This window comes from Stenella coeruleoalba (genome assembly GCF_951394435.1).
Source record: "Stenella coeruleoalba genome assembly, chromosome: 1".
NCBI lineage: Eukaryota > Metazoa > Chordata > Mammalia > Artiodactyla > Delphinidae > Stenella > Stenella coeruleoalba.
The window spans coordinates 28,615,875-28,638,508 of NC_137169.1; the positions used below are offsets into that span (position 1 = coordinate 28,615,875).

The following is a 22,634-nucleotide window of genomic DNA, read 5'->3' on the forward strand; positions in this document are numbered from 1 at the left end:
TTTGTTTGTTTGTTTGTTTTGATCATTATCCTCCATTTTGGAAGCTTCCTTCAAGCATATAGTATCCTTGATTATTTATTCATGATGCATTGGGACTCTAAAACACTGACTAGATGCTTTGAATTCATCAGTGGAGCCTGTTTACTTTGAGCTTTATCATAGGGTGATTTGATTGGGCTGATGTTGGGGAACCTATAATGTTAGTTTATCCTTATGTCTTACCTGGTCAAATTACCCAAAGATGAGCCCTCCAAACCTCCTGCTTGAAGGGTAATAGTCTTCATTACCTGCGATCTGGAAGCCAAGTTGGGGATTCTGGCTTGGGGAATGTCTGCATTCAGCATTTAATATTTATAGTTACTTAATTCCTTGTTTTGGGTACAGTCCTGTGCCCTTAATTGTGCCTGACATCCTCCCTCCAAAAGTCTTTTACTTTTTCCAGAGAATACACCTACAGTTTATGCCAGGATAAAGACGAGGCAGTTGTTCCGCAATGTGAATGGAGCTGAACAAGGGATCTAGGATTCTACCTGCTTCTCAAACAGCTTTCCTCTTCATTTTTCTGCACTACCCCCATCCTTTTATCACCGGTTTCAGAGGTACCTAGCACTGCCATTTCTCACGCCTTCTGAGGATTCTATCTGCTATGTCAGTTACAACTTGTCTACTCGCTTTTCATCTTCTAAAATGTTGGTGCATTTTCTGTTTTCTGTTCTCCCTTCCTTCTAGGTTTATGTCTTTTTTCTTTCTTTCTTTCTTTCTTTTAATTCCTTACCATGGCTATAGTGGAGTTTGAGGAAAGAATGAAATGAGCTGCTTGTGGTTCCTCTGCCATCCTAACCCAGGATCTGTTCTTAAAAGGCAGAGGCTTTGTCTGAGTCATCTTTAAATTCCAACCCACAAAAGAGTCCCTGATATGGTAGGTACTTGATGAATGTTTAAATGGATGGTTAAGTCTTGTTTTACATCTGTAAAACTCAGTAACAAGTTTGTGCTAGAGGCCTAGTTTCTTGCCATCTGGACCTCTCAACAGGGCTGGCTAAGTGTTGTCATGATATTGTGGCTGGCTTCCTCTGGAGCAAGTAATCCATGATAGAGCAAGGCAAAAGCTGTAATGACATTAAGGCCTAGCATTGAAAACTATATTCTGCCAGTTTTGTAATGTCTTATTAGTTATATAAACCAGTTATATTCAGTGTAGGAGAGACACAAACGTGGAAATCCCATGAGGCAAGACTTATTATTAGGGACCGTCTTTGGAGGCAGGCTAGCACACACACTTTCTATCTTAAGCTAGAATAAGAACAAATTAAACCGAAAGTAAGTAGAAGGTAAGAAATAATAAAGATCAGAGCAAAAATTAATAGAAAAACAAACAATATAGAAAGTGAATGAAACCAAAAGTTAATTCCTTTTAAAAAGCTAATAAAAATTTTAAACTCCTAACAAGGCTAATCAAGAAAAATAAAAAAATAAAACTGATTACTAGTGTCAGGAATGAAAGAAGGGGTTATCACTAAAGATCCTTCAGAACTGAAAGATTAATAAGGGAATGTTAGGAACAAATTTATACCAATTAATCTGATAAATGAAACACAACTTTACAAAAATTGGCTCAAAGAAAATTGGAATAGCCTTGTATCTATTAAGGAAATTAAATCCATAATTCTTTCTAACAAAGAAAACTCCAGTCCCAAATCATTTCGCTGCTGAATTTTATCTAACATTCAAGGAAAAATAATACCAATCTTTCACAAATTCTTTCAGAAAACAGAAGAAGAAGAAAGGCTTTACAACTCAATTTTATGAGGCTAGTATACCCTGGAATCTGACACCTGACAAAAACAATGTAATCCTCTCAACAGACAGAAGAAATCATTTGACACATTTTAACATTTTCATGATAAAAATTTGTAACAGACTAGCAGTAAAAGGAAACTTATTCAACCTGATCAAAGCATCTAGAAAAACATACAGGCATCATCATACTAAATGATAAAAAGTGTGAATGATTTTGCCATAAGATTAAGAAGAAGACAAGAATACTTGCTCTCACTACTTCTAACATTGTGCTGGTGGTCCAAGAAAAATAAAGGCATAATATTGTAGAGGAAGTAATACAACTATCTCAGTTTGCAGAAGACATAATTGTTTACGTAAAAAATCCTAAGAAATCTACCAAAAAAAACCAAATCCTACTAGAATTAATAGATGAATTTACAAGATTACAAGACACTAGTTGCATATACAAAAAGAAAATACTAGCAGTATAATAAATAATACCCAGCATTCAACAATTAGAAAAGTGAAAAACACATGTACCATTCATAATATCAAAAAATGTAGGGCTTCCCTGGTGGCGCAGTGGTTGGGAGTCCACCTGCCGATGCAGGGGACATGGGTTCGTGCCCCGGTCCGGGAGGATCCCACGTGCCGCGGAGCGGCTAGGCCCGTGAGCCATGGCCGCTGAGCCTGCGCGTCCGGAGCCTGTGCTCCGCAACGGGAGGGGCCACAACAGTGAGAGGCCCGTGTACCGCAAAAAAATAATAATAATAATATTTAGGAATAGATTTTAAAAGAGATGTACAAGCCCTCTACACTGAAAGCTACAAAGCATTCCTGACAAAGATAGGAAGATATAAATAAACAGAGATACAATGTTCTTGGCCCAGAAGCCTCAAATTCTTAGGATGTCCATTATCCCCAAATTGATCTGTAGACTCAACACAATCCCAGAATCTCACCAGGCTTTCTTTTTGTTTTTTTTTTATAATATAAATTGACAAGCTGATTCTAAGATTTATGTGGAAATGCAGAGAACCTAGAATAGCTAAAACCATTTTGAAGAGGAACAGAGTTGGAGGATTCATAATCCCTGATTTGAAGACATGCTATAAAGCTACAGTAATCAAAGCTGTGATATTGGGGTTAAAGATGGACATACAAATCAGTTTACATGATAGCTATAGATACTACACTTGATCTTAGCCAAAAGGCTAAGAAGTGATTAGAATAGCTAGAAATAGCTAGAAATAGACCCACTTACGTGGTTGATTGATATTTGACAAAGGGGCCAACATTCAATGGGGAAAGAATAGTCTTCTCAATAAACGATGCTAGAACAGCTGAGTATTTGTACAAAAAAAAAAACCATTAAAACTGAGAAGTTTGTAAGAAAAGAGGAAAAATATTCATGTCCTTGGAATAGACAAAGATTTCTTAATATGTTGGAAACCTCATCTAAATGAACACATTCTCTTAAGAACACTGTTAAGAAGATGAAAAGACAAGCTACTGCTGGGAGAAAATATTTGCATAACATATCCTAAACAAAAGATTTGTGTCCAGAATATATGAGAAACTTGCACAACTCAGACAATTTTAAAAAGTGGTCAAAATCAGACACTTCACAAAAGATTATGGGAATGGCCAGTAAGCACTTGAGAAGATGCTAAACATCATTGGTCATCTGGAAGATGCAGGTAAGAACCACAGTGAGATATCACTTCATACCTGCTAGATTCGCTAAATCAAAAAGACTGGCAATACTAAGTGTTGGTAAGGGTGTGGAGCAATCAGAAATGGTAGGAGTATAAAATTGTACAACCACTTTGAAAAATATTTTGGCAGATTCTTTTTTTTTTAATATTTATTTATCTTTGGCTGCATTGGGTCTTCGTTACTGTGCGTGGGCTTTGTCCATTTGCAGCGAGCAGGGGCTCGTTGCGGTGGCTCCTCTTGTTGCGGAACACGGGCTCTAGGCGCGTGGGCTTCAGTAGTTGTGGCACGTGGGCTCAGTAGCTGCGGCTCGCGGGCTCTAGAGTACAGGCTCAGTAGTTGTGGCACACAGGCTTAGTTGTTCCGCAGCATGTGGAATCTTCCCAGACCAGGGATCGAACCTGTGTCCCCTGCATTGGCAGGTGGATTCTTAACGACTGTGCCACCAGGGAAGCCCTTGGCAGATTTTTTTAAATTTAAACATTTTCTTGCCATGTGTCCTACCAGTTCTATTCTTAGGTCTTTCCCCAGGAGAAATGAAAAAATAGGTCCATACAAAGATTTGTGCATATATGTTTACATGTTCATAATAATTAGGAACTGGAAACAACCCAAATGCCCAGCAACAAGTGAATTGAGAAACAAGTTGTGATTTATTTATACAATGAAATACTACCCAGCAGCTAAAAAGAACTAACTACTAATTTATACAATGGTATGGATAAACCTCAAGTAAGATGTACAAAAAAGCTAGACAAAGTGGTGTATACAGTATAATTCCATTTATATGAAATTCTGGAACCATTTATTCTATTATGAAACGAATCAGATCAGTGCTTGCCTGTGGCAGATGTGACAGAAGCTGATTGCATAGGGGCAGGAAAGTACTTTCTGGGGTGATGACAGGTTCTGTCTTGATTGGGGTGGTAATACCATAGATGTATATACGTTTGTCAAAATCATTGACCTTTACAATTGAAATGCATTTTATTGTATGTAAGTTATACCTCAAATTGTTTTTTTTCTTGAACTGAGATATCATTACACATCCACCAGAAGGGCTAAAATTCAAGTCTAACGATACTAATGGTGAAAATTTGTCACGACAGTGACTCTTAAATGCTGCTTGTGGGAGAGTTATTTGTTAAAACCACTTTGGAAGAGTTTGACATTATCTAGGAGAGTCAGAGATACACATCCCTAATGACTCAGCAGTTCTACTCAGATATTGCCTTTTCTACTAGAGAAATATACGTGTTTACGTATATCAAGAAGGCCACCTAGGCACTTCCCTGGTGGTCTAGCAGTTAAGAATCCACTCTTCCACTGCAGGGGGCACAGGTTAGATCTCTGGTTAGGGAACCAGGATCCCGCATGCTGCGTGGTGCAGCCAAAAAAAAAAAAAGGCTATAAGAATATTCATAACCTTATTCTAATAACCAAAGGAAAGTGCCAGCATAAACTGTCCACCAACATTAATAATCAGGTTTTTTTGGTTTTTTGTTTGGTTTTGGTTTTTGCTGTGGGGCAGCTTACGCCTGGGATCCTTAGTTGCCTGACTAGGGATTGAACCTGGGCCCCTGGCAGTGAAAGTTCCCAGTCCTAACCACTGGACTGCAAGGGAATTCCCTGTCCATCAACATCAGAGTGGATAAATTGTGTATTTCTTCAACAGAGTGTTAGAGCAATGAAAATGAAGAAACCAGTTACATTTAATTAATATAGATTAGTTAGAAACAGTGTTTAGCAAAAGACTCAAAAAGATTACATGCTTTATGTTTCCAGTTACATAACATTCAAGAACTAGGAAAACTAAATTGTGGTCCTTAGTGATCTGTACTTATGTTGTAATTCTATAAAGAAAAAGAAGTGATTACCATAAAAGCCAGGATTTTGGTTACCTCTAGCAGAGAGAGGGGAAGTTAAGGTTGGGAAAGGGATAGGGAAGAGGTTTCTAGGATGCTGGCAATATTTAGTTCTTGACATGAATGTTGGTTATGTGGATATTCACTTTATAATTTGTTTAGTGACACTCTAGTAAATATGTGATATTTTATATTAAAAATAGAAAAAGAAAAAGAAAAGCAATCCTTTCATCTATCAATATCTCCTGAGTACTATGTTAATATTATTTTGCTAGGTAATAATAGACACACCAAGATGTTTAATGTGACCTCTTAATTGCTCACTATTACCATAAAAAGGCATTGTATAATAAGTTTCTGTTCTTATATCTTCAGAGCAATGAAAGTATACATATAAAATTAAGGCACATAACCTCTCAGGAGATTAAAGTATAATTGTAGTTATGTTTTTACCAGGATCCAACATTATTTACTGCTTTATTTTATACTCATCATTTGGACCTGGGCTCATTTTGGTACTTGTAGTCCTAGTTATCTTAAATATGGCAAATATTTATTATTTTCTTTTTTCACATCTGTTATTTTAGCTGCGTCCTAACAAAAATTTTCAGTTTTGACACAGTAAAATGCACATTCAAGAATCCTAATCACTTTTTCATGGAACATTCTCCCATCAGCCTCTTCAAGGAGTTAGTTTACATTGACAAAATGATTTTGCCTAGAATTAAAACCTCAGTAAATGAGAGAGCAAAAGACATGAGTAGACAGTTCTTCAAAGATGAGAAAAAGAGCTCTGATGAGCTCCTGCCATGTTCTGGGCACAAGTAGGTACCTTATATTGAATCTTCACCCTAATGCTATAAGTACTAGATGTTTTTCTAATTTTGCAATGAACGAATTATGATTTCTCTGAATTTCAAGTCTGGATCTAGAATTAAAATCTATTTCATTTCCAAGCCTATCCTTTTCTCATTATTCTAACACTGTTACCCATGAAAAGAAGAAAATAAACCTAATTAAAAAAATAAGTGGGCTTCCCTGGTGGCGCAGTGGTTGAGAATCTGCCTGCCAATGCAGGGAACACGGGTTCAAGCCCTGGTCTGGGAGGACCCCACATGCCACAGAGCAACTAGGTCCGTGAGCCACAACTACTGAGCCTGTGCATCTGGAGCTTGTGCTCCGCAACAAGAGAGGCCACGACAGTGAGAGGCCCGTGCACCGCGATGAAGAGTGGCCCCCGCTCACCACAACTGGAGAAAGCCCACGCACAGAAACGAAGACCCAACACAGCCAAAAACAAATAAATAAAATTTAAAAAATAATAAGTTAGTAAGTGATGAAAGATTAAAGGATACATTTCCAACAGCAATAAAATTTTTATCAATTATTAATAAATGACTTATAAAGTATCACAAAACCTTAATGAAACTGGAATTACGTTAATAAATTCAGAGATATTATGTTCATGAATTGAAAGGCTATCCCACTGGTATTCTAGACATCTAGTCTATTTTGGTAAATTTTTTTGCCTTAGTTGTGTATTATACATATCTAGATAATGGCAATCTAAGTAGTTGGTAAGATCGCATTTTCTACCAAACTCCTCTCAAGTTTTCTACTTCTCAATTGTATTTATCTGAATTGTAACACCTGCCCATTAATTGTAATTATATGCATGTAGTACAAATTTATCCATTTGGCTGGTGTTTAAGTTGTTTCCATTCTTTTTACCATTATAAACAGTGCTACAATAAGCATTCTCATTCATGTTGCCTTTCACAGATATGGAATTTTTGCAGAGTATATACTCCAATAGAGTGAAATTGTTTTTTGGGTTTTTATTAAGTTATTCATTCATTCATTCATTCATTCATTCATTCATTCATTCATTTATGGCTGCATTGGGTCTTCTTTGCTGCACCCGGGCTTTTCTCTAGTTGCGGCGAGGGGGGCTACTCTTTGTTGCGGTGCACGGGATTCTTATTGCGGCGGCTTCTTTTGTTGCGGAGCACGGGCTCTAGGCGCGCAGGCTTCAGTAGTTGTGGCACGCGGGCTCTAGAGCGCAGGCTCAGTAGTTGTGGCACACAGGCTTAGTTGCTCCCTGGTATGTGGAATCTTCCCAGACCAGGGCTCAAACCTGTGTCTCCTGCATTGGCAGGCGGATTCTTTTTTTTTTTTTTTAATTTATTTAATTTATTTATTTATTTTACTTATATTTAATTTTGGCTGCGTTGGGTCTTCATTGATGTGCGCGGGCTTTCTCTAGTTGCAGTGAGCAGGGGCTGCTCTTCGTTGCGGTGTGCGGGCTTCTCATTGCAGTGGCTTCTCGTTGCAGAGCACGGGCTCTAGGCACATGGGCTTCAGTAGTTGTGGCTCGCGGGCTCTAGAGCGCAGACTCAGTAGTTATGGCCCATGGGCTTCGTTGCTCCACGGCATGTGGGATCTTCCCGGACCAGGACTCGAACCTGTGTCCCCTGCACTGGCCGGCAGACTCAACTACTGCGCCACTAGGGAAGCCCTGGCAGGCGGATTCTTAACCACTGCACTACCAGGGAAGTCCTAGAGTGAAACTGTTGAGTTGAAAATTATGCTCATCTTCAAACTTACTATAAATTACCATTTGTTCCTAACTGACTATATCAGTTTATATTCCTACAGTCTTTATGAGAGCTTTAATTCTTCAGTCTTCCTTTGGCTTGTTGTCAGCTTGTGTTATCAGTCTTAACATTTTTGGCCAGTCTTGATTGGTGTAAAATGATAGCTTGATATAGTTTTTGTATATATTTCCTTAATTACAAATAAGATAATTAGTGAAAATTTGTTTTTTGACATTTAGATTTTCTCTTCTATGAAATGCCTAGTCGTACGTATCCTTTGCCACTTTTATTGTTTTATCTTGATTTATAGGAACTTATTATATATTCTGGATAGTAATCATTTGTTATATGTATTACACATATCTATAGCCTGTCTTTTATTTTTTCTGGCTTTGTTTATGGTATTTTTTTATGATAGTTTTTATATCTTAAGAAATTCTTTCTTGCCTCCAAGATCATAAAGATGTTCTATATTTTCCTCTAAATGTTTATTTTTCTTTTCATGTTCAGTTCTCTGAATAGGAATTTGTTTTTGTATATTGTATAAGGTGGGCTTCCAAGTCTGTTCTGCTGGTCTGTGTGTCTGTCCCCACAGTCTCTTGACTTGAATTGGATTATAACAGATCTCGATGAATGTTAGAGCAGACCTTATTCTTAAAAACTATCTTGGCTATTCTTGTTTCATTTCTCTTTCAATGTTAATTTTAGTATCAGCTTCTTAAGTTCCAGAGGTCAAGGGGGTTATATCCTATTGGTATTTTGATTGAAATTGCCTTGAATTTGCAGATTAACTTACAAATAATTTATACTAATAAGGTATATACTCCATTTATTTAGATTTTCTGTAGTAGTAAAGATACCTATTACTTCTATAGGTCTTATGCATCTTTTGTTCAGATTTTATCTCAAGTGTCTTGTGGTTTTTTTGTTGTGATATTAAGTGGTATCTTTTTAAAATTACATTTTAAGTTGGGTGCTAGTGTATAAGAATGTAATTTTATTTTTATATGTTGATCTTAAATCTAGCAACCTTACTGAACTGTCTAATTCTATAATTTATCTATAGATTATTGGCTTTTCTCTCTAGACAGTCATATTGTGAAGAATAATAATTTTGTTTCTCCCTTTCCAATCTTTTTACCTTTTACTTCTCTTAGCTTGCATTCCTGTGCCAGCTAGCACTTTCTATTAAATGAAGTTGAATTTACCATAGATTTTTGGTGGATAACTTTTATCAAATTAAGGAAGCTCCTTTCTAGTCCTGGTACTGTGAGACTTTTAGTTATGGTGCTGAATTTTATCTAATGCTTTTTTGAGGGTAATTATCTGTAGAAATGATTGTATGTTTATTTCCTTTAGTGTATGTTTATTTCCTTTAGTATATTTTGTTAATAGGTTTTAAAAATATTAAATGTAAATATTACTTTTTCAGTTAAACTCAGCTGATTTGTGAAAGGGAAAGAAGGAAAAAATGCATAAATATGTAGGTTTATAAAATGTTAAGGATTTAACCAAGGGATAGAGAGGCAGATCTTTGCTGATTGAAATTCATGCCTAATTCAACTGTACTCACTGATTTCATCCCATCTTTTGTAAGAGCTTTCCTTCACTAACTTTAATTTTTACCTCAGATGCCCACATTGCTGTGGGGAAGATGGTGAACAGTAATGATTAGAAGAACAGTGGGATAAACACTAAGGAAAATTAATAGAATGTTAAACAGGATAAATAATGTTTGTTTAGTAGTTTCAACTCTGTGAGATAAGACACATTAGTTGTGAATGCTAGTATTATAATAATCCAGTGAAGAAAATTTACCTGTAGGATTAAAGGAAGGACAAAATAAGCATGTTAATTACCATGTATTTATTTTCCTTTATTCACTTTTTTTTTTAATTAACACAGAAGCAATATGTGCTTATCTGGTATGTATCCTGCCAGCCTTGTTTTAATGTACGACAACATTCTCACATTTTTTAATAGAAGAATGTAATGTATACATTTTTTTAAAGTACTGTGGATTTGAATAAGATACCCAGAATGCTAATACAGTCTTACCAGTCTCTCTTTTTTTAGTTAGTTTGAAATTGTGGAGGTATTTCTAAAGTTTATTTGGATGGAAGTACAAAACCAACATAACTCTCCATCATGAGGGACATGAAGTAGGTCCATGCAATGAGATATCCTGCAGCTGTGAAAAAGAGTGATATAGTTCCATATTAGTACATATAGATCTATCTCTAAGATATATAATGAGAAAAAAGAAATCAAAGGCCAGAACAGTGTGTCTAATGTTTTATCATTTGTGTTCCTTTTCAATAAGAGGGGAAGGGAATATATATTCACTTAATTACCATGCACCCAAACTGCAGAATAAAAAGATCTCTAAGACACATTGTTAGTTTTTAAAATAATAATAAAAGAAGTCATAGAACATTTATTATCTGATCTCATGTTAAAAAAGAAAGTTGTATATGCATTTTTATCTCTAAGTGCATATTAAAAGAATAGGATATATACATACCTAAGTACTAATAATGGTTGCTTCTTAAAGATACTTGGAGACCAGAAGTCTTTACTGTGGATATCTATATTGTTTAAATTTTTTAGGATGAGACTTCACTCATGTATTATTTCTGTAATAAAGGAAAAAGTAATATGTGCTCACTATTAAAAAATGAAGATTTAAAGATAAAGTCAAAAAGAAGAAAATAAAAAATATCTACAGTAGCCTTACTACCTGAGATAACTACTTAAAGCCTTGATAAATATCCTTCCAGAGATGAGGGACATTTTGTGGAAGACATTTAATCCTAAACCAAGGAGAGTAAGAGAAAGAGCACCACAATAGGCATGTTTTTAAATAAAAAAATAACATGATAGCATGTAGCTTATTGTCTGTTTTGGTTTTACTTTTCACTGTATCCCCAGTGCCTTTATAGCACATAATAGCAGTCAGTAAGTATGTATTTAAGAAATGAGTGATGGTGGTCTACTAACTATTGGTGAAGCTCTTCTAGTTCCAAAACCCAAGATTAAGAAATCGTACTTGTTGGCTCTTGGAAGACTGCTGACTGTAGCTAGATAAAATTGGGCAGATACACCTTACTATTACTACCTGTAGCTTGGATTAGCACTAGTAACATTTAATACCATTGTCTTCTCAAATCTGTGCAAGACAGGGAGAGCTCTCGCTAGAATAGATAAGCAGTCTAGGGTGGCTTAAAAAGCTTTGTTTAAGAAATAATACCTAACCTTTTCTTCTTTAAGGTGCTCTGGCCTTCTTTGTCCCCTTACAGACCTTGTTTCATAGCCAGAACACTGCTCTGTACATGTAGTAGGAAATGGAATGATTCAGTTACCCATGATAAGAGATAGATTATAAAAACTGTAATATTAGGCTTTTTCTGTTGTTGTGCTTGTCTTCCAGTCAAACAGTTCAAATTGAAACAGCTTAACTTTGGAAATATTTTTATATGTATATAGGTATACATAAAAGGGTAATTTTAACTCTGTATTAGTTAATTATCATGGAGCCCAAGATCAAGTTTTTGAGTTTTTTAAAGGAAACATTAATTTGTACTATTTGTGTTTTTCTTCTTAGTTTCTGCCACTGCCTTCTACAAAGCACAACCTGTAATTCAGTTCATGTGTGAAGTTCTTGACATTCATAATATTGATGAGCAGCCAAGACCTCTGACTGATTCTCATCGGGTAAAATTCACCAAAGAGATAAAAGGTGAGTTAATTAGCATTTGGAACAACTTAACTATAAAATGCATGAATATAACAAACTTTCATTGAAATTTTTAAAGATATAAATCTGTTCATGTAACATCACCGGTAAAAATATGGACTAATTATAAAATGTCACATTAAATTCATTACCATAACATCTTAGGTAGTGTGTCAATGAAAGAAATACCAAGTAATGGAATTAATATTGATACTAGCTAATTTTTTGTCAATACTTTGCCTTACTAGCTGAAGGTATAAGAGTGTCTGTTAGGAAAACGCTTCTATGATACTGTTAAAAATAAGTTTATTCCAAAAACATTGTCACTTCAGAACTGGAGCCATTCTTTGAACATATTCTATCGATAATGTAATGACTTCTTTATTTTTCTGAAATGATAGCAGAATATTTTATTCCTTTGTAAATTTATGGATATGGGACTAGCCTGTTTCATGTGTTGTTCTAGAGTTGAAACTTAGTAATTTCATATACATTATTCAGTTGACCATTGATCTTGACTATTTTATAGTTAGTAGCTAAAGTGTATACAGTGGGTTGCATCGTATGTATATTTTACTAATACAAATTCATCTCTACATAGTCTTCCAAAGAGAAAAATTAAAAATTAATTTCAATTGTTTCCTAAAATTTATATTTTGTATATACTTATTGTTTATATAATTGTTGCTTTCTATATACATGTACACTTTTATGTGCAAACCCACACATAGTGTACTTTATCTGCAATTTAAGGGATTTTTCAACAGTAATTTTGATTACGTAAAATTCTTGCCTTGTTCATGACTTTAGAACCTAATCCTCATGTAAGATGTGACTCCACTGTATTTAGTTCTTTATTATTTAGACACAAAGAGAAATTAGATATTCTCTAATTAGAATGAATAGTATAAATTCTATTTAAACTAAATGTTAGATCTTCAATTGTCAGAAATAATTATGTCGTTTTATTTTAAGGTTTTACCTATTTGTTACAGGCAATTTTTAGCTTGTGGTTTGAATGAAGCATTGAAGTTTGTTCTCTGAACATCTTTCAGTTCCCCAAATCAGTTAGTATAGTTGAATACATCCTACTTGCTCCAGTAATCCTTTATTCTTTGCCATTTAGTAACCAGGAGAGAGATGGTCATTGTAATAAAACATTTAAAGGAAAATTCTTCCTACTTTGAAAATAGGCATCCATTTATCTCAAGTTATTTAAGTGTCAGAATAAGAAAGTGTTATATATTCTTATATTGCAATCATACCATTGTCCTTTCATAATCTGTATTAACTGCACAGTTAGCATTGTTGGGAGGTAGTGCATTACCCACCATTAATATGTGATCATCTAAATGCCATGGTTTCCAGTGGAGTTGCTGCTTAGTTACCACCTCTGATATCATGAAGTCACTTACATTATTTTGCGGTAACTATGCAATCAACTCATATCACCACTCTATCACAGAAAATACAAGATGTACAGAACAAGGATTCAACTGCTGCCCGAAGAGCATGGACTCGATCTTAACTTCAACTGCTCAGGGGGCCAAAGAAATGACTGAAAAAATGACTAGAAAGCATTATAAAGTTGATGTTATAGTGAAGGTAAAGCCAAGTTTATAGGTTAAATATTTGATTTATTAAAGCCAAAAACATTTTTTGTTGGATGGAGGGTTTGGGGAGGGACCTGGGCAGAGAATTATCTAGTCCATTTTTTTAAATTTCAGCTTTTTGCTAACCCCTGGATTTGGATCTAATCCTTAGGCACCTATGACTGTAGATTTGGGGTAGAAAAATCTGAGTTGGATCTAACTGACATACTGATGATTTTTTCCTCCATTCAGAGTCAAGAAGGCTTTTTTTTTTTAAAGAGGACTCTTTAAAGTACGTCATGTATTCCTACCTCAATTACACAAGAGAATCAAAGTTACATGTTTTGTATTATGTATTTGGGTTTAATTTTTAGTTGGCATGAGGAATTTGATGAAACTTGTTAAATAGTGATACAAAGGGTGCTATGATGAATAGATTTCCTAGTACAATATTATTTGGTTCTAGTTGAACTTTTTCCTAAATATTTAATGGTAACTTTAGGGTGGTTTCTTTGTGCAGTAATTCATCATAGTTAAATAGCAGAAATATTGGAGGAAGTTTATGGTAAAAGTACCATATGTATGTAAGAGTATTTTATTTTACTTTTTTATTAATTTTTATTGGAGTATAGTTGCTTTACATCAATTTTATTTTTGATAAAAACTTATTTAGTAGGCTTGTAGAACCTTACTGATAATTTTTTTTAATTCAAGGGGAAGATTTGAAAACAAATTGCTAAGTGGTATAGATAACAGAAATTTGTTTTAAATTTTTCTATCGTGTTTTCCCCCTAAACAATATTTTTACATCTTGCTTACTTCATATGTTGGTGTTTCCTTCTTAAAAGGCCTTCTCTTGGTAGTATTTCCTAGTCTTATTTATAGAGGCATAGTAAATGCTCTAATTGATCTGAAATTTTAGTTTTATAAAGGTAGTTACTAATGAAAACTATTTCTCACTGATTCAATTAGGAGTAGTTCTTAAGAAAACCTCATACCAATCTGGTACAGTGACACTGTGTCCACTTAACATCTTAATTTATGCTGATATGTCATAAGAAAATATTACTATGATTGAACTTTGTGTTTGGTTCTGCAGTTAGTAGATACGAAAATAAGTTATACTGTATCAGGGTTTCTCAACCTTGGCACTATTGATATTTTGGGCTGGATAATTCTTTGTTGTGGTTGGGGATGGGAGGTAGTGATGTCCTGTGCATTGCAGTATAATTTAGCAGCATCCCTGGATCCAAGCATTCCAAAATCTAGCATGTATTAGATGCCAGTAGCACCCCCAGTCATGACAATCAAAAATGTCTGCAGACATTACCAAACCTTCCCTGGAGGTCAGAGTCACCTCTGGTTGAGAACCTCTGCACTATAGGATACACAGATATAAAAGGAAAATAATACAAAAGTATAACTGTAAATACTATCAGGGAACTAAAAGTTGTCCTCCATCTACCCCTTTTTAGATTTTCCTCCTTTGGAGTATAGGCCTTAGAAATGGAGTTGCTTATCTGTGACCAGTAGCCACTGTATCTGTTTGTTAACTCTTCTCTAGGTAGCTCCAAGAGTATCCACTAGCCACATGTAGTTATTTAAATTTTAATTTATTAAAGTTAAATTAAAATTTTAGTTTTTTAGTCACACTAGCCACATTTCATGTGTGCAGTAACATATTGCTGGTGATTTTAGCACAGATGTAGAACAATCCATCATCTCAGAAAATTCTTTTGTACACCACTGCATAGGAAAATTCATCCCAAAGAATTTCAGCCAGTATTTTAAAAGCCCACAGCTTCACTTTCTAAAGCAGGCCTAGGATCTGCAAACCCCTAGGGTCCACAAATGGACGTACAGATCCACAAACATCTAAAATCATATGCTAAATTAAGTGTATGTTGCATTTTTCTGAGAATTTATTGCTTTCATCAGATTCTCAAAGAGATCATTGATTCCATAAGACGGTCTGGATTGCCTGTTCTAGGAATTATTTTGGTTGCATTTGCTTTCTAATAGTAGTAAAAGAACTGTATCACTATATTATCCTTCAGCGAAATTGTCACTCCACTTCTGTTAAAAGGGCCTGGGATTTTTTTTTTTTTCCTTCCTGCATTAAAAATCTTTGAAGGACTTTCTTCTTAAGCTATATGAAATTATGATCTTCAGTCAGTATGTGATTACTGGGCAAATCAGATATCACATACTTTGAAGGTTATAGAATATCTTGAGAATTATCATAACTCCCTTTGCTCCTTCCCTCAACCAGCATAAAAACCTGCATTATAAGCAGGGTTTTTAATTAATGGAGAACTTTATCCCTTGATATACAGGCTTTGCAAATTTTATACTATTTTTTAATAGCTTGATAGAATAGGGAAAAGGTTTGGAGTTAGGTCTATCATGATTGTAACCGTTGTTAACAATGTTATATATAAAATCCTTTGCTAATATCACATTGCCTGTATCACAGATTTTCTGTTTAGAATTTGAGTTTTTATAGTAGTGAACAGGCTTTATAGTTATAAATATTTTACATGTGACAGTTCTATAACCTCAGTTTTTCTTGTTGGGAACAGGTCTGAAGGTTGAAGTGACTCATTGTGGAACAATGAGACGGAAATACCGTGTTTGTAATGTAACAAGAAGGCCTGCCAGTCATCAAACGTAAGAAAAGCTGGTGTTTGTCAGAGCAGAGATGATGTGAGGCAGCTTGCTCTAGTTAGTAGATTGGGAGTTTTGCTGGCTCATAATGAGATAAGAGTTGTTAATGTGTAATTTTTTTTTTCCAGCTTTCCTTTACAGTTAGAAAATGGCCAAACTGTGGAGAGAACAGTAGCACAGTATTTCAGAGAAAAGTATACTCTTCAGCTGAAGTACCCACACCTTCCCTGTCTGCAAGTGGGGCAGGAGCAGAAACATACCTATCTGCCACTAGAAGTAATGTGTTTAGGCTGCTTATTAATATCCTCTTATTCATCGTTCTGTTGGGGTTTTTAATGACCTATAACTTACTTCATACTCTCACATTTATTTTGGAGACTGAACTGTCTTTAAATTTCCTTTTATTCTAAATTTTCAGCTATAAAATAATATGGGAAAAAATTCATCCACAGTCCTACCACTCTAAATGTAACCACTGTTAGCATTTTGGTACACTTCTTTTCAGCCTTTTTATGCAGTGTATATTTTACCTAATTATAATCATACTGTAAAGCAGTATTGTTTACTGCTTTTTTACTTAACATGATATTAAACAGAAGTGGTTTAATGAAGTAGATATTAAAATTTAATCTCACATGTAATTGGCACTCAGAATTTTAAGAAAGATGTATATATCTAGTACAAAACTTTTTTCCATTTGTAGGTCTGTAATATTGTGGCAGGGCAACGATGTATCAAGAAGCTAACGGACAATCAAACCTCCACTATGATCAAAGCAACAGCAAGATCTGCACCAGATAGACAAGAGGAAATTAGCAGATTGGTTAGTACTTAACCCTAGAAATGAAAATTAAAAACATATGAGGGTGAGCTCTAAAGAACCATGTCCTTATCAACTGATACCTTATTACCATTTCATGGGCTGTCAGAATTAAAAGAGATTATGAAAGTAATCTAGTGGTATTCTAGGGGTGAATCTTAGTGGGTTCTATGAAAAGGGTTAGACTAGATCCTTCTAATTTAACCCCAAGCTCTTTAATTAGATTCAGAACAGATACTCTCAGAACTAATGTTTCAGTTTAGCAAACTGGACCTTCCTTACCTTCCACCTAAAAGAGGAAGAGAAAAGGAAGAAAAGTCAAAGTTTTATGACTAGCAATGGTGAGAGTCTTAACACACAAAGTAGGATGGCTTAGCTCCATTGTAAACACCGGTAACCGTACAGGATGAATAAAGAAATATAAGACAGCTCCAGCCGTATGGGATCTCTAAGCTGTCTCCTTGTTCTAAATGGGGAGAAAAGAGACATCAATACTACTTTTAAAACTGACGGGGCTTCCCTGGTGGCACAGTGGTTGAGAGTCCGCCTGCCGATGCAGGGGACGCGGGTTCGTGCCCCGGTCTGGGAAGATCCCACATGGCCGCGGAGCGGCTGGGCCCGTGAGCCATGGCCGCTGGGCCTGCGCGTCCGGAGCCTGTGCTCTGCAACGGGAGAAGCCACGACAGTGAGAGGCCCACGTACCGCAAAAAAAAAAAAAAAAAAAAAAAAAAACTGACGGAATTAAGGCAAAATGAAAAATGAAGGCAACTGGATCTTATCTTACTCTCTTCTTGAATACCATGTAAATTGCCCAAGTGAAGAGAAAAAAATCTAGAAATCAGAACATTACCCAAAACAACTTAATAACACTTTCAAAAGCAGTTTTAGAGATTGTTGGAAAAGGGTTACAGAATTGGCTCTTTCATTTTGTAAGGCAATTACCAAAAAAAAAAAAGAAGACCTTGTTTTCCAATATAGTTTGTAAAGAGTAAGTTATTACATGATATTTAATTAGGAAAATACAGGCTGACTCTCATCATGGATTTTTCTCTGATCTACTATGACAAAATTTTAAAACCTTTAAGAGACTAGAACCTCTCACTATCAATATAAAATCTCAATAACTAGTTCTACCTCATTTATTACAGCTTTTCTGTTCAGAGAGGTGATATTGTACAGTGATTGAAAGCACAGGTTTTGGAATCTAACAGCTCTGGGTTCAAAGTCTAACTTCTTTACTCACTTACTGTTACCATTATTGTATTATTATAATTATAGCATCTGGTAGGCTGGTGCAGTGATTGAGAGTAGGAACTCTAGAATCAGAATGTACATGGTTTCAAATTATATATCACTTGCTTAGCTATATGGTTTTAGGCCAATCATTTAACTGTTGAGATTTAATTTTATCCTCTGTAAAATAAAGATTATAAAAGACTTTATAGTCATAGGTTATTGTGAAAATTAATTATAAAACATTTAGCACAAGCACATCACCTACCAACTCCTGGTAAATAGTAGTTGTTGTTATTGTTTGTAACCTTACAGAAAAAAAAATGGCATTTAAGCTTGAAGAAAAGATACATTAGTTAGATGCATTAATTAGATGCCTAATTTAGAAAACAAATTTTCCTGCACATTGTGGGGAGATTCTTTTTACATACTTAGATTATATAGTGTTTTTTGTTTTTGTTTTTGGTGGTACGCGGGCCTCTCACTGTTGTGGCCTCTCCAGTTGCGGAGCACAGGCTCCGGACGCGCAGGCTCAGTGGCCATGGCTCACGGGCCCAGCCACTCTGCGGCATGTGGGATCTTCCCGGACCAGGGCACGAATCCGTGTCCTCTGCATCGGCAGGTGGACTCCCAACCACTGTGCCACCAGGGAAGCCCTATATAGTGTTTTTTAATAGAGTGTTACTCAAAGAATTGAGCATTGCCTTTTTTTGTAACCTTGTTTGACCTTTATTCTGAGACTAAGTAAATATGTTTTGGAAAACGCATTATAGCACACTATGAGCATGAATTACACTTTTGAGATTCAAGTCTACAGTGAATTACAATAAATTCTTTATCTTTGCACATTTTGGTATATTACATAAAAATTATAATCTGTGTCTCATACTGGCTTTCTTTTCTGTCTCAAGTGTATCTCTTAAGTAAATTTTATAATGTGCTGTGTTTTATCTGAAAATATTCAAGGAGATTTTGTATAACTTGTAATCAGTTAGGAAAGAAAGCCTTAGGATTATTGATATTTGCTGTCGAGATCTACATAAAATAAATTTCAATAGTATATATCCAGATCCTCTAATTAGAAGTAATTAACCATTTTTAGGTCAGGTATTGGGTTGGCCAAAAAGTTCATTCGGGTTTTTCCATAAGATATTAGGGGAAAACCCATACGAACTTTTTGAACCTTATATTTCTCTTGCAGTCTCTCAACCACCCTCCCAAAGTATATGAGGCTTAATCATATAAAGTTACAATTTTCATGAGTCATAAATAGTTGAAATTTCTTATTATGCAACCTAATACATTTAAATGTTCTGTAAATTATCAGGAGTTTCACAGACTTCCTACAGTCCACTCATGATCTGTGGTCCCCAAGTTAAGATTCTCTGCTCTATAGTGAGGGTACCATTATCTACACCTGTCAGTATTATAAAACATTGTTGACACAGTGAAGAAAAAAAGTTAGAGGGTTCTAAAGCAGGGAATTTGGGGGAATTTTGAAAGTAACTACAAACTTTTTCTGTTGTTAGGTAAGAAGTGCAAATTATGAAACAGATCCATTTGTTCAGGAGTTTCAATTTAAAGTTCGGGATGAAATGGCCCACGTAACCGGACGCGTACTTCCAGCACCTATGCTCCAGTATGGTGGCCGGGTAAAACCTCTTGATAGTTTTTAAATTATAATCATACAGTTTCTGTGTATGGAGAGAAGGGCTTCCTAGCTAAGTCTGGAATTTAAAAGTGTTTTATTGTTCCAACAATTTTTTTTGTTTGTTTCAATATCAGTGTCTTTGCTTGAACTTAGTAGAACTTTTGTTTTTCTATGATAAAAATATAAAATATTGATTTAGAACAGCCTGTTCCATGTAGAATATCAGATATATATCAGTTCAGCAATTTGAAATGCTTATTTTCAGCTCATTCCAATAAGTTATATATTAAATGTTTGTTCATTTTTGCCTTATTATTTCTCTTTCTCTGTAGAATCGGACAGTAGCAACACCAAGCCATGGAGTATGGGACATGCGAGGGAAACAGTTCCACACAGGAGTTGAAATCAAAATGTGGGCTATAGCTTGTTTTGCCACACAGAGGCAGTGCAGAGAAGAAATATTGAAGTAAGGCTTGTCATTAGTTTCACTTTGGGACCATTTTGTTTTTAAATTTTGTATTTCAGTTTTAAATTACTCAGCTAATATTCTAACCAGTGTTGCCTCAGTATGAAGTATATTTAATCACTGAACCTTTAAAAATGTTTCTTCTCGTTACTTTGATGAAGATTCCTGAATTTGTTGGTCATATCTAAGTCACTGATTCATTCTTACAAGCATCCTAATGGACTAGCTTTTGTGGTATAGCAGGAGTACCATTGGCTTTTGATGGCAAACAGATTAGATATAATTCTCAGGTTTGCCACTTCCTAGTCTTACTACCATGGATAATTTATTTAATCTCATTATGCTTCACTTTTCACCTTTTAAAAATAGAGATAATAGTACCTATTTACTGAATGAGGATTAAATAACATCCTTATTTCTCAATTGAGTTCTTTGAAAGAGTCATTTAATTTCTCATTTTCACTTCCTTACTTTCCAAAATTTGACCTGCATCTCCACTACTTTTCCTCTTCTCCAGATTCTTTCCCTCAACAATCTTCTGTTAAAATTTAAAACAAACACAAAATCTTCTTTTTTTTTTTTTTTTTGCGGTATGCAGGCCTCTCACCGTTGTGGCCTCTCCCGTTGTGGAGCACAGTCTCCGGACACACAGGCTTAGTGACCATGGCTCACGGGCCTAGCCGCTCTGTGGCATGTGGGATCCTCCCAGACCGGAGCACGAACCTGTGTCCCCTGCATTGGCAGGCGGGACTCTCAACCAGGGCACCACCAGGGAAGCCCTTCATTTTTCATTTTACCTGATTTAAGGCTTCCAGGCTTCCATTCTCTCTCCTTCCTTGAAATCTTAGTGGTCTGCTGAAACTGGTTACTGGAAGAACTTCAGTATCTTTGTGCTTATCAATTCTAATGGTCTCCTCTCAGCCATTATTTTTCCTCAAAATTTGTGCAGCATTAGATACAATTGACTACCTTCCTGACATTCTCTCCATTCTTGCCTTCCTGCTTTCTTTTTATCACTTTGGCTTCCTTTCTCCTCTACACCATCTCCTTTGGGACTCTAATCTTTGGGGCATTGGCAGTCTCAAGGGCTTCTGCTGTTACTCTTGTTTGAGGAGTTGTGCTACTGTGAAAAGAGCACCAGCTCCACTTGTGACTACCTCCGCTCTAAAACTTCTAGGTTTGTCTTTGACAAAGAATAACATTAAAAATCATATAACGTTTAAAAATTTTCATTTGCCTCTTAAGTCCTTTCTCCATTTTCATATATTCTGGACAAAGAAACTGAGTACTGTATGCCCTCTAACTGTCTGGTATTTTTTTCCATTTCCACTCATTCTGCTCTTTACTGAAAATGCCTCCTTCCTATCTCTACATTTCTAAATAATAGCCAGTCTTCTGTGATTTGTGATGCTGGAAATAATCCATAGTAGCAAACATAGTAGTTTATCATTTGTACTTGTCACTTCCTGTATAAAATAGAATTATATTATAATTATCTGTGTAAGTTTCTTGTCTCCCCTCTGGAATCTAATTTCCCTAAGAAAATGATTATGGTCTAATTTAAGTCTCCACTAACAGATCCTATAAAATATGCCCATAATGAATAGTTCTTGAGTGACATAGAGACCAGTTTACCCCAAGTCAATTCAGAATTTGCCTCCTTCATGTGAGAAAAATTATTTTCTATTTAATTCTGTTCACTTCTTTTTATTAGCTCCAAATCTTATGTCTTAAGGTTCACTTAGTATATTTTTTTTAGTATAGTTTTTTTGTTTTTTTTTTTTGCAGTATGTGGGCCTCTCACTGTTGTGGCCTCTCCTGTTGCGGAGCACAGGCTCAGGCTCTGCGGCCATGGCTCACGGGCCCAGCCGCTCCGCGGCCATGTGGGATCTTCCCAGACCGGGGCACGAACCCGTGTCCCCTGCATCGGCAGGCGGACTCTCAACCACTGCGCCACCAGGGAAGCCCTTTTAGTATAGTTTTTATCCCCTGGCTTTCAAGTAAAATGTCATGAGGACAGTTAAGGAGAATGCTGCTATTATCTTACTTGACCTCCAGAGACCAAAGAAAACACCTCCAACTGTTTTTCAAGCTTCGAGATACTCTTTTCATTTTACATTTTTTATTCATGGCTTGATAGAAGTCTCATAGTCATTGGGCTTATGGCTCTTGTTCAGGCTAACTGAAAATATTCAACTTCATACTTTCTTGAATTAAATACTAATAAGGAAAAGGAGAAGGGAATTCCTACAAACTCCATCTCTGTCCTGAGGGAATCAGTGTTTTTGAGCAAAGATCACTCAGATCCTTGACGTAGGACCGTATTTGTTTTAAAAACAAGTAAAGTGATTGTTAAATCCCAACATTATTACTTATTTATCCTAGACTAAGTGCAGAATTTTGTTTAAATAAGAAATTATTAGTCTTTTGTTTTTTCAGTGTGGATAAAAGTACATTAAAGTGCTGTCTGCCTCATTTCTTTTTAAATGTTTTCTTGTTTTTTTTAATC

At 35.6% G+C, this 22,634-nt stretch overlaps 1 protein-coding gene across 8 annotated transcripts in view; it reads left to right on the plus strand.

Annotated features, from left to right (window-relative positions):
- AGO3 (argonaute RISC catalytic component 3) overlaps positions 1-22,634 on the plus strand; it is a 118,077-nt gene that overhangs the window by 58,132 nt on the left and 37,311 nt on the right. For all 8 annotated transcript variants that reach the window (XM_079917244.1, XM_079917245.1, XM_079917246.1 and 5 more), the window contains 6 exons: positions 11,565-11,699; positions 15,871-15,958; positions 16,084-16,231; positions 16,659-16,778; positions 19,538-19,660; positions 19,992-20,125. In XM_079917244.1, the coding sequence (XP_079773370.1) occupies positions 11,565-11,699; positions 15,871-15,958; positions 16,084-16,231; positions 16,659-16,778; positions 19,538-19,660; positions 19,992-20,125 (748 nt within the window). The remainder of the gene's footprint in view (positions 1-11,564; positions 11,700-15,870; positions 15,959-16,083; positions 16,232-16,658; positions 16,779-19,537; positions 19,661-19,991; positions 20,126-22,634) is intronic.